General features: G+C 37.9%; 1 protein-coding gene across 6 annotated transcripts in view; it reads right to left on the bottom strand.

The window, feature by feature from the left end:
* The window catches only part of LOC128015742 (mitogen-activated protein kinase kinase kinase kinase 4), a 395708-nt gene that overhangs the window by 280293 nt on the left and 96679 nt on the right, over positions 1-18736 (bottom strand). For all 6 annotated transcript variants that reach the window (XM_052599872.1, XM_052599965.1, XM_052600194.1 and 3 more), the window contains exons 8-10: positions 11018-11072; positions 6911-6989; positions 5797-5972 (exon numbers count right to left, since the gene is read on the bottom strand). In XM_052599872.1, the coding sequence (XP_052455832.1) occupies positions 5797-5972; positions 6911-6989; positions 11018-11072 (310 nt within the window). The remainder of the gene's footprint in view (positions 1-5796; positions 5973-6910; positions 6990-11017; positions 11073-18736) is intronic.

Below are 18736 nucleotides of genomic sequence, written 5' to 3'. Positions count from 1 at the left end.
AGCAATTATTTTTAAACAACGGAACTTAAAGTTGTGAACTAAAATATTATTTCAACCATACAGCATGTGAATAAATAAAATGCATAACGTTTCTGGTGTTTGGATTTGCACTTCAATATAATGAGCTCCTAGTTTAAGAATAGCCCTAGACTCGTTTCTCTCTCTCTCTCTCTCTCTCTCTCTCTCTCTCTCTCTCTCTCTCCCTCTCTAACAGCATTAGCTCAGTGAAATACTTCTTCCTTCCGTTAGAATGAATGTTTTCCTGCCTTGCTAAATGTTGGGCTCATGATCAATAAGTTGTATTGGCCTCAATCTGATTCAGTAAAGTCAAACCGCAGACAGTGAAGCCTCGGAGACCCGAGCGCTGCGAGGTGGGAACAGAGGATTCCGCTTGGTCTTAAAGCCTTCTGCAAACATCCACGATCACAAATAACAATGATTTTCGTAAAATAATGATTAATTATTAATTGATGATTTGTTATTATCATTATGGTCTTGTGAAAATAATAATATGGGCTGCGAGAAAATTATGAATACAAAGAGTAGTGCTGCTGAGTGCAGGCATGTTTCAGCCCAGTAACACACCATTCCTCAGAGCCAAAACACAGACCGAATTCTGTTCAGCTTGAGGGGGTTGGGTTTTGGGTAGTTATGCATGGCTTGTGGGGGTCGAGATAAAGGTGTGACTTGCTCTTTCATATTGGACGGTTTCTTATGAGGCTTTCACTTGCTGAACTGGTTTATATAGGACTGTTGTTTTGGCTATATTCACAGTGCTGGCTCTCTCCGACGAGAGAAATGCAACATTCACACATGACACTATTCGTTTAAAAACATTTCAAGCTTTCTGTAGATATATTTTTAATGTATGTGAGACACCACGATATTATGTTAATTAAAAAATTATACATTCATTATCATGTAAAAATTAAAGTGATGAGACGGCGCCTCCCTGTCATTAATGCACATTAATAATTTTTGCACAAACACTTGAATATGAGCGTCGTGGTTTTCACCCGCTCCAAGAGCGCTCCTTCACGAGTAGCCTACAATTCATGCCAACAGCCATATAACTGCATATTCAGCAAGAATTCATGTTAAACATATTTTGCTTGATCAGAAGGTTACAATGACTGCAAGAGTCGAGCGGGATGTTAAGAGTTCGTCTGTTTCTTTTACTGAATATTTTCGGGTTAAAGCATGATTTAAACAGATTCACACTCAATCGGTTTTGCAATAATGCGTTCAAACAAATGTAATCGTACAGTGCTACTACATTATCAGCATGCTATCTGATTTTGAAATCTTGAAGAAGTTAATCGATCTGTTTAGATAAAATAACTGACAAAGATGTTATTTTCATCACAAACAAAATTTTCACAGCAGAAAGCAGCAATTAAAGGTGCCATCTGTAATGTTTGGCAAAAAAAATCAAGTCATACTCCACATTCTATAACAGATGGGGGCAGTATGCCTCAATAAAGTGAATTGGTCTACTCTAGAGTAACAAACGAGAAACGGCATAGTCTCTATGCTCCGCCCCTACTTTCACAACAACACTACAGCCATAGCCGAAGCCTAACTGTGCGTTCACACTTGCCGCTCTGCTCACGACGCTGCAGAAAGATTTGTGAGCGCTCAGACGCTCCAACGTAGATCGAATGCTTATTTTGTATTTAAAGCGGCCGCAAAGCAAACAAGCTTGTTGATCTCGTGCAGACTAACCACAAGGAGTTATAAGTTAACCTCATTAAATATTGTTGTGGATGAAATATTAGGATCCTTTACTTAAAATGAACAATCTCAGACACCTTGGTCCACGTATCACTTTTAATTTATTTTTTATGTCCCTGTACGCAAACAGGGACACATCATAGATTAATACAAACGCTAAACAGCAATAATCAACCTGTCCTTTATTCTGCTTGGGAATTAATGTGCCAACACTCAAGCATTCACCGTGAGACACACGCAATTGACTCTTTTCACACGCTTTCACACCACACATCATTTTTTTTACGCACAGAAAAACCACGAAGCAAAGAGGACACGGAGACCAACATACTAGACAGAGCAGGTTAGTTATGATATAATAAAATGGGTAACGTTAATCAAACGCAGCTACGCTAGCACGTTTATCGAACAGCCTTCGATACATTGCTATGTTATAACTTCCCGAAAACAAATACACAAACATATAAAACAAACTTCTAGCGAAATACTAACAGCATCTAACTTACTGTTAGAAATGTTGCAAGTTCGGAGTCGAGCCTCATTTCTTTCAGGTCGTTCAGTTGTCTCCAGCGATTGAAAGCAGTGCCGATGTTTACTCTGGTTCGGCTCCTTTTCTTATCGGATTTGATTTGTGATTCCGAGCGCGGTTGTTTCCCTGTAGCGGGTGGTGGTGGTAGGGGTCTCTTGCCAAGGGCTTGCTTGAGACATCCTTTCTCTCTCTTCCATGAACTGAAATGAAGTAGTGTGCTATACTTTCCACACGATTGACATCAGGTTCAAGTACACGCCCACAAGCCGTGCGAGTTATTCGTGTATTGCAGGTTGGCTGGTGGTTATGTTGCCCGCATACCGTCTCCCATGGCCGAAACTGGTATTACGACACCTGTCGGGCCGGGGCTAGGAATGCTAATGCTAATTAAGGTTGATATCTCTGCAGAACTATAACTTGACATTTTTTTTATGACATCATCGCCCTTATTTCTTCTCATTCTTTTAATGCGTGTAGGTCATGTTATGGATATTTTTACCTCAATTCTTGCATATGGCACCTTTAAAGATGTAATGCTTACAATGTTATTAGTTTGGCATGTGATATAGGGAAAAAAGTTTACACATAGCCTAAGCCACTTTGAAACTCTCCTGTTATTTTTTTTTTTTTATAATTATTATTATTTTATATGCTATGTTATGAACATAACATTTCAAACATACTGAAATACTTTATCCACGGAGTGAAGGCGGAGCGTGTTTCTGGTATCAGTGCGCGTGGAGGGGAAGTTGTTGCTGCTCACAGACTCTGCTGCGAGTGAGAGAGATGTTTCACCTGACGAAATGAAGACGACCGCGGGAACACAAGCACAGCACATCCGCCAAAAATCAACCTGCAGCAATGCTCGTTCATCGACTCGCCAAGCTTTACTTTTTTAGGTCGCATGGCAGTAAATAATTCGATAATATGACCATGCAGTCAATACAGATATTTAATAAAAACATTAAAACAAGCAGGGCTGTAAAATAAAACAATAAAAAATGCACGCTAGATCTACACCAGACACAAGTGGAACGATCCAACAAAAGACAGCAGAACCCAGTGATGGATACACACGATCCCCATTAGTGAACTGATGCTCGTTCTGTTTATGATGAAATGTTCTGACACTGTGTTCAGATGATTTGACACTATAGTGTGATATCACCAAGTTTAGACACACTTTTTGCTGTGGGGCACAGATGACAACTTTCGCGTCCAGTGTAGACACACAGAAAGTTTCTGCTCTATTTACAAAAAAGTTCAAAAAACAAAATAAATAAATAAATAAATAAATATATATATATAAACCAGTGGCATAACGAGATGGAAGGTCCTCCCGTCCATGACACTGACTCACTGCTGAGCTGGCAGTTTTAATCTGAACAGCTCTTAAAGCTGAGTGGATGGTTAGATGCATGATGGGCTAGTATTAAAAAAAAATAATAAAGGTCTTTCCAGCATTTAGGTATAAGAGTACTGTTTTTTGAAATCATCTTGTTGCAGTTATAAATTTGACTGCTAAATGAATGATAAAGAACTATATTAAAACTTGTTTTGTAAAATTTCTTCGTCATTTGAATATTGATTTAAAAACCACTTTTAATGCTCCGATGCAAAGTAAACCACAATTTCTTTTGAATAATATAACTCATAATTAATATAATGTAAATAATACTGCACACCTTTTAAATGTGTCAAATCTAAAATATGGTTTAATACCATGTAGCTTAGAGAATTTAAGCACAGACTCAGGCACAGGCTTGACATTTATCCTGCTTGAATTTGTTCTAAGAAATGCACATAACTTCATAAATACCAAAATTTCATCTATGAACATTAAATATAAAAATATTAAATATTTAAACTATAGTGTTTTTCTTTCATTTTCCGTGACTGAAGCAGTCAAATGTAACACATCATGAGGCAAAACTGACGTCTATTATGAAAATGTGCTTTGATGCGCTTGTCTGATAACTTGTGGTTGAAGCACCACTCAGCGGTCAAAGGCTGCAAATGCACTTTATACCGCCGCACGTACCGCGTTTTCGATGTCTACTTAGTGTATGTGTCGATTTCCAGTCAGGATTTAGACCGTATCATAGTACTGAGACTGCTCTCCTTGGAGTTACAAATGACCTGCTCTTATCATCTGATCGTGATTGTATGTATCTCTCTATTAGTTTTATTGGATCTTAGTGCTGCGTTTGACACAACTGACCACCACATTCTTTTGCATAGACTTGAACACTTTGTTGGCATTAATGGAAGTGCATTAGCATGGTTTAAATCATACTTATATGACCGCCATCCATTCGTAGCAGTGAATGAAGACACATCATATCGATCACAAGTGCAGTATGGAGTACCTCAAGGTTCAGTACTAGGGCCGCTACTCTTCACGCTTTATATGTTACCCTTGGGAAATATCATCAGGAAACATGGTGTTATCTTTCACAGTTATGCTGATAATACTCAGCTCTATATTTCTTTGCGGTCCGGTGAAACACACCAATTTGAAAAACTAATGGAATGCATAGTCGATATAAAAAACTGGATGACGAGTAATTTCCTACTGCTAAATTCTGAAAAAAACAGAGGTGTTAATTATAGGACCTAAAAACTCTGCATGTAATAACCTAGAACACTGTCTAAGACTTGATGGCTGCTCTATCAATTCTTCGTCATCAGTTAGGAACCTAGGTGTGCTTTTTGATCACAATCTTTCCTTAGAAAGCCACATTTCTAGCATTCGTAAAACTGCATTTTTCCATCTCAAAAATATATCTAAATTACGGCCTATGCTCTCAATATCTAATGCAGGAATGTTAATTCATGCATTTATGACCTCAATGTTAGATTATTGTAATGCTTTATTGGGTGGTTGTTCTGCACGCTTAGTAAACACACTACAGCTAGTCCAAAATGCAGCAGCAAGAGTTCTTACTAGAACCAGGAAAAGTTGAATGAGCTCCTTTTACATCTCAGATCATTATTTAGTTTCGTGCAAACTTCATATAGCCAAAATTATAAATTCTACATCTTGTTACAAGTATGGAAAAACCATCACTTCTACCACAAAAGACTGTTTTTTTTAAGTTATCTTCCTGGTGTGTACAAATTCCTTAGCATATTCAAAACCTCAGAACAACTTGATGATGTAACAAACTATGGACTCTCTCTTTTCTAGCATTTTAAATACAGTTGCTCCTTTACGCTTAAGGAAGGTTAAGGAAACCAGTATGACATCATGGTATAATGAGCATACTCGCACCCTAAAGAGAGCAGTCCGAAAAATGGAGCGGAGCTGGAGGAAAACAAAACTAGAGGTATTTAGTATTGCTTGGCGGGAAAGTAACCTATCCTACAGAAAATCATTCAAAAATGCTAGATTCGATTACTTTTCTTCTCTTTTAGAAGAAAACAAACATAACCCCAGGTATTTATTCAACACAGTGGCTATATTAATGAAAAATAAAGCAACAACAAGTATTGACATTTATCAAAAAAAGTACACTCTGAACATGTCTAACCTCTCTCTCCTCTCTTTTTACGAGTGCGGTCAATGTGGTCTTTGAGCTGGATGCGGACATGTCTCTCATTAGGTTGGTCTCTAATGAAAGGATGTTTCAACAGTTGCTCAGTAGAGGGTCGATGGTTGTAATTCTTCACCAGGCAGGTTTCAATGAAGCTGAAGAACTTCTTGGACCTATGGAAAAAGGGGATTAGAAGATTACAGAGAAAAGCAGAGACTGGTCTATTAAAGGGGTAATACATGAATAATTGTGTTTTTAATTAAGCTGTCTAAGCAGTAAAAGGGCTTTTTTAATTTGAATTAATTATTATTATTATTATTATTATAAATTATTATAAATGCACTGGGCTCGATCAGACTGTGGGCAGAGATACAAAAAATACAGAAATACAATCTGCAGTTTGTTGAGAAATACAGGAATATCTGGGTGGAGGTAACAAAGACAAATTATGCACATTTTTCTTTTACTTATACTGCCAACACTGAAATAAAAACGTAGCTGAATGAAATTCAGTGATCGTGCCCTTTAATTTGGACAGTCAAAAGTTTACCGGTTACAGAAACAACCAAAAGATTAAAGGGATTTATTAAAAAAAATAAGGTAACATTTTACATGGTTCCTTGCGCAATACAATGTCAAAACACTTTTACCATAATACATGAACACATTTTGATGTTGGCATCTCATCAGCTTAACATATACGGCTGACGTAATAAACTTCCTGTGAAACATTAATCTTGATAAAAGAGCTCAATGACTTTTCTAGAGTTTGTTTGTGTTAATGCTATCAGCTAGGTTAAGGGTAAGGTATAGTATAGGGGGTAGACTACTTTCAAATTCGATAGAGAATTATTGTTTTAGCGCCATTCACCAGATATTTCATTTTTAGACCAGCAGCTTTATGTAAAACAAAGGTGTCAAACTCAATTCCTGGATGGCTGGAACCCTATAGTTTTTTTCCAACCCTTCTCCAACAGACATACCATGTAATTTTCAAATAAGCCTGAAATATATATATATATATATATATATATATATATATATATATATTTTTTTTTTTTTTTTTTTTTTAAGCCCAATATGTAGGGGAAATCTCAGGACATAGACTCACCACTTCTTTGATTTAAGTCGTGGAGGAGGATTTCTGGGAATGAGGAAAAGGGCGCGCATTGGATGCATGTCACACAATGCTGCAGAAAGAGACAGGGGAAAAGATAACAAAAATTTGCCCATCAGCCAGACTTGGGGAGAAACAAAAAACTTGAACCAGTGGATTCAGGATACAAAAAAGGTCATTATAACAGACACATTTAATAAAGATGTTACAATATACTTTATTTTTCTTTGTAAAATTAAGATCACTACATAGATTACATCCATTTATTTAAAAAAATATATAAATAAAAACAAATAAAACAGGATAGGTCATAGGCCATCCTCACATACAAAATTGTATCTGTGGCTGATCTACATTTTTTTCTGCTAGTCTCACTGAAAATTAATCGCTGATAAAGAGATGGATGATAATCACACCTGCAACAGACTCAACCCATATAGTTTATGCATATGACAAAAAAGGTTCAGAAAACAGATTAAACTACTGGAGGCCTATGGGATACTTTCATGCTGCCCTTATGGTGCTTCTATTCCTTGGCAACTTTCAAAACTGATTTATGGAGTGTTTGTCTACCGTTAAGTATTTTTTTTTTCAATAATATATTTTAAATATTTATTTAATTTAAAAAAATAAGAACTACAAAGCACATTACAAACAATAGGACAAATAAAATAGAATCAAAAATTAAAATAAAAAATCGAAATCAAAAAGACACAAACAAACTTCAAGCTTAAAGCGTTTGTTCACCCAATAATCAAAATTGCCCACGAGTCAATGTTTCGGTCATTATCTGGCTCGGCTCGGTGTTCATCTTCAGTTCTCTCTTCACAGCAGTTCAGTCAGTGTACTGTTTGAGTAAATGAATTACTACGGGATATTGGTTTGTTTTAACTCAGAGGAAGTGTCAGCCACATTAAAAAAAGTTAACAGCTTAAGTGGGTTAATGCGTATTGGAGAAGCGAACAGTTTAAAACGATTCAGTTCGATTTGGTGAACTGGTTCAAAAAGATCCGGTTACATCGAATGATTCATTCGCGAAATGGATATCACAAACTGCTTTGTTTTGAACTCTCTCACAACAGACATGGAAGGGAAGACAATGCTGAATAAAGTCGTGGTTTTTGCTATTTTTGGACCAAAATGTATTTTCGATGCTTCAAAAAATTCTATCTGATTAATCTAGCTGAGATTAATGAATAATCTCACTAGATTATTATTAATATTAATGGCAAAATGAATGTTTGGAAATGTAAACTGATATTTCCTACTGACATACTACAGTAAAATATATAAATAACTGGCTTAAAACCCTTTTTTGGGGTGAAAATACTAATGTGCCTAAGACTTTACAAACGACATTGTTGCTACTTTATGAAGAATGACCATACAGTCATTCACAGAACTGATTAAAGACAGTGACAGACAGCACACATTTTAATTAAATATCAGAGTGATTGACAGAGATACAGTAGAAAGATTATGTATGGTTTTGTATTAAATAATGACCCAGATCATGAAATACATTTATTAGGCTTAGAGTAAGGGAAGCTTGGGAAATGAGAGCATCCAAGGAGTGTGTGAATGCTATGGATTTATTTTAAATATTTTTTAAATGTTCTTTAATGTTATCCTTTTTAGGCTTTTTTCATTTATTTATTTATTTTTATAGAAGTATTGGTTCAGGCACCGTTTAGGCACTGGTACCGTTTTAAAAGTATCGAAAATGGCACCGTATCAGATGAAACCCAATCGATACCAAAGCCTAGACTTCGGATCTACTCAGTCAATGCCTTCAGTCACCACCTGAGCAATTCCCACCGTCCCACCAGACAACATCACGTCCATGCCATTGCTGAGCAACAACAACAACAACAACATGGAAACGAGAAACGAGAACACCGTCCCACCAGACAACATCACGTTAATGCCATTGCTGAGCAACAACAACATGGAAACGAGAACAACATGTTGAGAAAAAGCTGTTCAGTTGATGGATGTCAGGAAACGTACTCAGTTACGAATGTAAACTCGGTACCCTGAGATATGGAATGAGTACTGCATATGGAGAAAAGCTCCTTTTTTCCTCGATACTGAAGCCTTTTTTTCAATAACATAGTGCAACTGCACTGCCATTGGTTTAATCTTTAAAGCCTTGTTAAACGAATGACAGTGCTGCATAGCTGCGCGAGCCTGTGGCAATGCAGAGCTCCAAAGCTTGCCAAAATGGGCGGGGTGAATGGCTATATAAGCAGGCAAATCGCCAGAGAAAGTCATACGACTGAGAGGCACTGCTTTGAGACTGAAGACTCCTTGGTGTGGCCACCAAAGCAGAAAAAAGCCATGCCTGGGTTTTAAAATGACCTTCGAATCATTGTGCCCAAACTCAAGGCATGCAGGTCTCACAGAGAGGGCCTGCAGATCGCCAACATGCTTGACCTGCAAGAAGCAGAGCGGTTTTAAGCGTTAGGGGCCGAAAGTCAACCTGACCGCAGCAGCTCAAAGGGAGGTGCTTTGAGAGCTCAGAAGACCGTGTGAAGGCTGACCATTTCTGGGCATAGAGGCGTCTTGTAGACGGGGCTCTCGCCTGAGCAATAGTGTGTAGCATGTCCTCGTGGAGGCTTAAATGTTCCCATCGAGGGACCATAGTTGCAGAGCACAGAATTCTGGCTGTGTATGCCAGATTGTCCTGTTCACCTGAGAGAGGAGGTCCCACCTCGGCCATGGGGCTTTTGTGGAAAGCCTGAATAGCTCCGAGGACCAAACTTGGCTCCTCCAGAGGAGGGCCAACCAGGAGGACTCTGTGCTGGTCTTCCCTGACTTGTCTGATGACCTGAGGGATCAGAGCGATTGGGGGAAAAGCAAAATGAAGGAGGCTGGGCCAGTTGTGAGCCAGCACATTGCATAACAGCACAAAAATCCCCCAGATTTTGAGAACCGTCTGGGGATGAAGCATCCACTCATCCTAGGGGACATTATTTTGAGATAGCATGTCTGCTCCCAGATTTGTCTTGCCAGGTATATGCGTTGCCTTGAGGGATCACAGCCTGGGTAATGCCCATTCCAAGAGGAGAGGTGCAGATGCAGAGGTGTCTGGACGAAAGGCCGCCTTGGTGATTTCTGTAGGACACCACTGTCATGCTGTCCAATTGGACTAGGACGTGGCGGGACTTTCCCCCTTCCTCTTTCTTCCCCAATGACCAGGAAGATTTGGAGGGCGTCGGGTCCAGCACAATCCTTGGCTGGGGGCTCTGACGTCTCAGCGGGGCGAGCTTGCTGATGCTGCTCCTTAGGGGGTAGAAGTAGAAGGGGTACCTCACTTCTGAGGTAGAAGTGGCAGGCTTGATCTGATGCTGTAAATAAACTTCTCACACATTTTATGTTACATTATGGAGCCAGCATGATCTAAAAATGATAGTTTGTAAATGTATGCAACACTAACGTCATGCTCACGTCAACTTACTGTATCAGTAGAAAAGCAATAGTTACATAGCTTACTGCATTCGGTGTTTGAGAAAAAAAACAGCAACTCTGAATTACCATACTGGAACATCCTGTTGTATGCGCATTTGAGGAGGTGGTTGGTTGTCTTCGGTCATCGTCGATTCGAGGTCTGATTTCGGCTCAAACATGTTATGCCGGACAACACTTCCTTTAGCAGTGACCATCATTACTGGTGTTTCTATTTACCTTACTTTTGAGCATCACCAAGCCACAGCAAGCTACAGCATACATGACCCTAGCTACCTGTAGTTGGCCTGGCCGTGCGTAAGTCAGAAAACGACAGGCCACTCAGAAGAGAGGCTCATGAATATTAATTAGACAGGCCAAAATCAACCCATTCTTAGCAGAGCTCCTGAGAGTGGAGTTGTAAAAATATACTGAGATAAGAAATACATATAAATATACATTCTTAAAGACATCAAAACCTAAAAACTGCAAAAAGGTGTAAAATAAATGACCTATAAATTACAACATTATACTATATGTAATATTACTTATGCTATTAGTCAACTGATGCCTTAGTGAGTAATTTTTAATTTATACTTGAATTCAACGATTAAGTCAATGACTGAGAAGACTAGGAGACGTGTTGATACTTACGGGGAGCTCCTTCACCCATTTCTATAGCAGTGATACCACATGACCACAGGTCACTCTGGAGAAAGAGAGAAAGGGAGAGAAAGTGAGAAAGATTTAAATATTGCAGCAGCCACTAGAGTTTATACATAGAAATATTATGAATATTAAAGTGCAAAAGACTGCTATTTAAATATCCAGTTTGCAAGGTCTGTGCGTCTGAGCTGAGTGAATAATGAGTTTTATTTAATACACACATAGTGAATCACACATGGCACTCGTGGTGTTTTCCACGTCTGCTGCCTCACCATATGAGGACATGAACATCATCTCCAAAGCTGCTTAACCAGGATTTCACCATTTAATTTGAGAAAATCATCATATCACATACACACACTCTATATTACTACTAGTGTACAGTAGAATGCACTTCTCAAAGCGATAATTGTTAAATTACATATTTTAAGAAACAATATATTTTTCCTCCATGTTTTGATCTGAACAGTAAACCTCTGTTGTGCAGCACTTTTTTGGAAGTTACATTTCATTTGATTACAGATACATGATATGTGTTTAGGCATTCAAACCACATGAATGTAGCTTGAGACGTATTTGTAAAAACTGGTTTTCACACTGGCTAAATATGATCCAGGGAACTACACTGTGACCAAAATGGTCACATATGCGACCTTTTGAAATGCCATTGCGACCCAAATTTTTATGGGGTCGCAAATGTATCACTGCTTATTTTTGTACCTACTTATGTGTTATGCTATGATTTAATATGAGCATTCATTAAAACAGAAATGTGTATTTTAAGAATATGTTTTACAGCGTGCTCCGAGCATTCAACACATCAAGCTGGCTTCAGCCCTGCGATGCGGGAAAGCTGAACTGAGCATGTGGTTACTCGCGCGCTATGTTCGTTGTGCACGAGAGAGCTGTGTCTCGCGAACAGCAACACTGAACCGAGCTCTCCTGCACCTGAACAAACAAATGCAAATCGCAGGTTAAATAAACAGAAAGAAAAAAAAAGAGCGAAAAGCGAAAGAGCTCAATTCAGCACCACGGTGTTCTGGTGTTCAGGGAGCAAGCAGAGACGCGTCTCAAAGTCTTCTTGGTTTTGTACCGACAACAAATACATACAAATATGTCAAAATACCCGTCTTGGAAAGTGTGTTCGAAAGAGTATGTGGTTATGTCTTAAGTTAAAGTAAAGAGTTGCAAAAAAATCGGATGTGTATCATTATAATGGATGCGTTTGTCTCTTAAGGTGACCGCGCCTAATTTACTAGCTCTGCTGTCAGTGTCTTTAATCTATGAAAATGAAAGTAAATCACTCACTGCTCTTGATTGAATTACTTTGTAGTTTTAACAAGAATTTATCCAAAGTCAATCCAAAAATCAGATAGAATTGTTATACTAGTGGGTGCAGGCCACTAGTTCATTTATGTAAGTGAGTATGGCAAAATAGTGATCTGTGAAATATTATACCCAAAAATTCTTCATACTGTAGGCTACCAGTGAAATTGATTTAAAAAATAATAATAATTAGGGACCTGACCATGTTTTGCTTAAGTGTTTCTTTCTTTAATTGTTAATGCCACAGACTGAACCAAATTAAGCATTGCTTGCTTGGTAACTGTTCAACAAAGTATTGATAGTTGTGTAAATATTGTCATACTGACAGTTGTCTGAAGTTTTGGTTCTGAGTTCTTGTCATATTTTATTACCAATTTCTAAACTACAGCAAATAAACTGATAATGTGAGAAATGTTGAAGGTGTCTGAATACATTTTGGTTTGATTGTGTATTTTATTTTACAGTGAAGACTATGCAGTGCTATTTTAAATTAACAAAAACAAACTTAAAAAAAAATGTAAACTATGTAAATAGCACAAATAAATAAATAGAATGAACATACAGTACAAATTAAACAATTTTAAACAGGGCCCACTGTACAACCTGCACCAGGGCCCCTCTAACCCCAGCTACAAGACGGAGCAATGCACTGTGTGTACTGTAAGAAATAGAACAAGGCATGTGGTTTAAAAGATGGCAAATAAAACGAAAAGCAAAATCTGTATGAAATACAGTTTTATTATTGTTCATTACTATCCAGTAGTTACTATAAATAATTTGCGTGACCAAATCATGTTTTGCGCAAGTAACTGAAAAAGTTAGTAGCGCAAGTGCCACCAGTGGAAAAAGTTAGTGTAGTTCCCTGTGATCGGATTCATGCACAATTAAAGCTGCAAGCAGCGATGAATGGGCCCTCGCACCCGGGCTCACCGGCAGCAAGTGGCTTTATTAAATAGGTGAACGGTGAGAAATATGCATTTAAACTCATAAATATAAGTAGAATATATGAATGTTTATTCCATATATGTGCCAATCTTCCTGTTGCCAGCAGGTGGCGCTATCATTATAATGGAATATTGCCCTTCAGATATGTTCAGGGCAGGACTCTTATCGAACATGTGAAGTTTGGGGAAGATTTAACATTTTATGTTACAACAACAACTCTTGCTGTGTCAAGACATCAAATTTTGTCATGGCGTTATGGACACGCCTTTTAACAAAAACTCAAGATCTCCACAACTTAACATTGCACAGGCCTTTAGAATAGACTGACAATCCATCGCGCTGATGGATTACACCCCAGCAGAGTCGGGGCGGACTCTTTCTCATCTCCAGGACTCTTTCGGAGTGAAGCAAAATGTCACCGGGCCCACTCATCGTTTTAATCATACACTAGATTTAATTATATCTCATGGAATCTATCTTACTGCTATAGGTATTGTATCTCAAAGTGATGATATTACAGACCATTTCCTTGTATCATGCATGCTGCGTATAATTGATATTAACTATATGTCTCAGCGTTACCGTCTGGGCAGAACTATTGTTACAGCCACCAAAGAAAGATTCTCAAATAACCTGCCTGATCTATCTCAACTGCTATTTGTACCCAAAAAATACACATGAATTCAACTAAATGACTGACAACATGGGCACTATTTTCTCTAATACATTAGAAACTGTTGCCCCCATCAAATTGAAAAAAGGTTAGAGAAAAACGTACTGTGCCATGGTATAACAGTAATACTCACTCTCTCAAGAAAGAAACTCATAGTCTTGAACGCAAATGGAGAAAAACTAACTTGGAAGTTTTTAGAATTGCATGGAAAAACAGTATGACCAGCTATAGACAGGCTCTTAAAACTGCTAGGGCAGAGCATATACACAAACTCATAAAAAATAACCAAAACAATCCAAGGTTTTTATTTAGCACAGTGGCTAAATTAACAAATTACCAGACGCCACCTGATTCAAATATTCCACCAACGTTTAATAATAATGACTTTATGAATTTCTTCACTGATAAAATAGATAACATTAGAAATACAATAGCGAATGTAGATTCTACAGCATCTAACACTTCAGTTTCATCTATCACACCCAAAGATAAACTGCAGTGCTTTACAACCATAGGTCAGTAAGAGCTAAATAAACTTATCACTGCATCTAAACCAACAACATGTTTATTATATCCTGTACCCACTAAATTACTTAGAGTTGTTACCTGTAGCCGAAGAACCGCTTCTCAATATCATTAACTCGTCGTTATGTTTAGGTCACGTCCCAAAACCATTCAAGCTGGCGGTCATCAAGCCTCTTATTAAGAAACCAAAACTAGATCCTAGTGTACTGGCAAATTATAGGCCTATTTCAAATCTTCCATTTATGTCTAAAATTTTAGAAAAAGTTGTGTCTGCTCAATTGAGCACCATCCTGCATAAAAATAATCTGTATGAAGAATTTCAGTCAGGTTTCAGGGCCCACCATAGCACAGAAACTGCACTTGTTAAAATTACAAATTACCTGCTCCTTGCGTCAGATCAAGGCTGCATCTCATTTCTGGTCTTACTTGATCTTAGTGCTGCGTTCGACACCATAGATCATGACATACTCATAGATAGATTACAAAACTATACAGGTATTCAAGGGCAGGCTCTAAGATGGTTTAGATCCTACCTGTCCGATCGCTACCATTTTGTTTACTTAAATGGGGTGTCATCTCATTTATCCTCAGTAAAATATGGAGTGCCACAAGGATCCGTCCTAGGTCCCCTTCTATTTTCAAAATACATGTTGCCCCTTGGTAATATTATTAGAAAATACGGAATTAGCTTCCACTGTTATGCTGATGATACTCAGCTATATATCTCAACGAGACCAGATGAAACTTCTCAATTATCTAAGCTAACAGAGTGTGTTAAAAATGTAAAAGATTGGATGACAAATAATTTTCCCCAATTAAATTCAGATAAGACAGAGATATTAATTATTGGACCAAAAAACACTACACAGAATCTTGTAGATTACAATCTGCAACTAGGCGGATGTACTGTTACTTCCTCTACAGTCAGAAATCTGGGTGTCATATTAGACAGCAATTTGTCTTTTGAAAATCATATTTCCAATGTTACAAAAACTGCATTCTTCCATCTTAGAAACATTGCCAAGCTACAAAACATGTTATCTGTTTCTGATGCAGAAAAGCTAGTTCATGCATTCATGACCTCTAAACTGGACTATTGTAATGCACTTCTAGGTGGTTGTCCTGCTTCGTCAATAAACAAGCTACAGGTAGTCCAAAATGCAGCAGCTAGAGTCCTTACCAGGTTAAGAAAATATGATCATATTACCCCAATTTTGCCGTCTCTGCACTGGCTACCTATTAAGTTCTGTATCAGTTACAAGTTATCATTACTTACCTATAAAATGGTAAACCCTAAATGGTTTAGCTCCTGGGTACCTAACTAGCCTTCTACCACGCTACAACCCATCACGCACCCTAAGGTCACAAACCGCTGGACTTTTGGTAGTTCCTAGGATAGCAAAGTCCACTAAAGGAGGTAGAGCTTTCTCACAATTGGCTCCCAAACTCTGGAATAGCCTTCCTGATAATGTTCGGGTTTCAGACACACTCTCTCTGTTTAAATCTAGATTAAAAACACATCTCTTTCATTCGAATAATGTATCTTAAATTCTGAGTGTAGTTGCATCTGATCAAATGTGCATTTTTATTCATTAGCTTGGGTTAAACTAATTTTAGTTTGTTGGATCAGCAAATATGCTAAATGATGTCTCTATTTTGTTTCAATTTTTTTTGTAACTAGGATTTACACAAGCTCCAGTCTGGATCCAGAACACCTGAGAAGAGATGATGCTGACCCTCAGAGGACCTCAGATGATGCTAACCCTGAATCAACAACAGAACTAACAAATATTGCTACAAGTGTGATTGCATCATATAACAAATATTAATTAATAATATTAATAATGTTCATCGTCTAGCTGACTACGTCTTGTATTAATTCTTTCTTAAAATCCTGTCAAATGTGCACAAACTGACAGTCACCACCATAAGCTACTACTAAATATTGTAGAAACATAATTTTCTGTAAAGTTGCTTTGTAACGATTCGTATTGTAAAAAGCGCTATACAAATAAACTTGAATTGAACTGAGCACAAAAAATATATTAATGTCAAAAAATCTCTAGGAGTAGTTTGTCACCTGTTGCCAGCAGGTGGCGCTGTGACTATATCTGAATATGGGCATGTAGATCTGTTAAGGGCGGAAGTCTTATCTAACATGTGAAGTTTGGGGCAGATTGGACATTATGTGTCTGAGTTACAGCAACTTCCTTTTTCATGGCGAAACATTGAAATTTGTCAGGCCGCCATGGACACGCCCTTTAACGAAACCTCAGTATCTTCGCAATTTAACATCACAAAGGCCTTTAGATTACACCGACCAAGTTTGGTGTTGATCTGAATAAATCTCTAAGAGGAGTTTGTTAAAGTACAACCCCTGAAAATGGCAAAAACAACACCAATTTTGCAGAGAAAATTAAAAATAACCGACTTCCTGTTGTGAGACTTTTTTTGTAGATATTGGTGTGTTACATGTGTGTACCCATTTTCATACATGTACGTATAACGAAGCTCGAGGCACACACTGCTGAACGTGTATAGGTGGCGCTGTTGAGCAATTTTGCAACGCCCACTTGTGAAACCCATATCAGACGTAAATTTTCGCCAGTTCGGAGGTGTGTGCAAAGTTTCACCACCACCCGGTGCCCATAGGAGGAACCGTGAACATTGGGCCATATGCTTATGAAATAGTAAATATTTTTGCCACATTTCCTGCTGCCAACAGGTGGCATTGTGATTATAACTGAATATCGCTATGTAAATGCCTTTAGGTCAGGACTCTTACCAAACATGCAAAGTTTCAGGCAGATCAGACATCTCATGTTTAAGTTAGTATGAAATAAGTCATTCCTGTTGCCAGCAGGCGACGCTATGACTATAACCGAATCTGGGCATGTTGATGTATTCAGGACAGGACCCTTGTCAAACGTGTGAAGTTTGGGGCAGATCGGACGTTGCTAGCCTGAGTTACAGCAGCTTCCTTATTCACTACATTCGTAGCAAGCTAACAATGTTAACCATGCCACTTCCTGTTACCAGCAGGTGGCGCTATGACTATAACTGAATACGGGCATGCTGATGTGTTCATGTTTTATTATGCTTCTAGCATGTTGCCAGCCCATTTAACACTTTTTGACACTTTTTTAATTTATTCTTAGGAGTTCATAACAGTATTAACCTTGTCACTTCCTGTTACCAGCAGGTGATGCTATCACTATAACTGAATTTGGTCATGGGTGTTTGTTCAGGACAGAACACCTATCACACGTGTGAAGTTTGGGGAAGATCAGACATTGCTTGCCTGAATTACAGCAACTTCCTTTTTCTTTACATTATTAGCGTGCTTTAGCACTTAGCTAAGTGTTGCTAGCATGTATTAGTATGTATGTAGTATGTTGCCAGCCTATCTAACACTTGTCGATGCTTTTTAATATGTTCCTAGGAGTCCATAACAGTGTTAACCCTGTCACTTCCTGTTACCAGCAGGTGGCGCTATGACTATAACTGAATTTGGTCATGGGTGTTTGTTAAGAAAAGAACACCTATCACATGTGTGAAGTTTGGGGAAGATCAGACATTGCTTGCCTGAGTTACAGCAACTTCCTTTTTCACTACATTAGTAGTGTGCTTCAGCACGTGTTGCTAGCATGTTTTAGTATGTATCTAGTATGTTGCCAGCCTATTTAACACTTGTTGATGTTTTTTAATATGTTCCTTGGAGTCCATAATAGTGTTAACCTTGTCACTTCCTGTTACCAGCAGGTGGCGCTATGACTATAACTGAATTTGGTCATAGCTGTTTGTTCATGACAGAACACCTATCATATCCTTTTTTAGCAAGCATCTTATACATATATTAGACCAATTTGTCAAGTCTGCTTAGGAAAAGCAATTATTATACCAGCAAACTCAAAATTGGATTAAAAATGTAACTAGGCTATAAATACTTGGATTATTATATTATTATATAGCCTAGTGTTTAGTTACTGATAGACAGTCAAAAAGAAATTAATCAATATTTTATTTATAACAAGTTTTTATTTATTTATAAAATAATAACACACCACAGATCCTGAAGAAAGAGTAACAAAAACACAGTGACAGAAATGTCAGAAAATGGATCCGTCACGTGATTAAGGAATGATTTGAACCCGAAGACTTGTCAGACAAGAGGTGAGGGGAGTTAATCACAGACTGAGCACTTAGCATTTTAGTTTTGTATTGTTTATAGTGTGATC

Source organism: Carassius gibelio, chromosome A1 (genome assembly GCF_023724105.1).
Source record: "Carassius gibelio isolate Cgi1373 ecotype wild population from Czech Republic chromosome A1, carGib1.2-hapl.c, whole genome shotgun sequence".
In the NCBI taxonomy this organism is placed as follows: domain Eukaryota; kingdom Metazoa; phylum Chordata; class Actinopteri; order Cypriniformes; family Cyprinidae; genus Carassius; species Carassius gibelio.
Note: the sequence above shows the minus strand (reverse complement) of the source record. Positions and strands in the feature narration are given on the sequence as shown.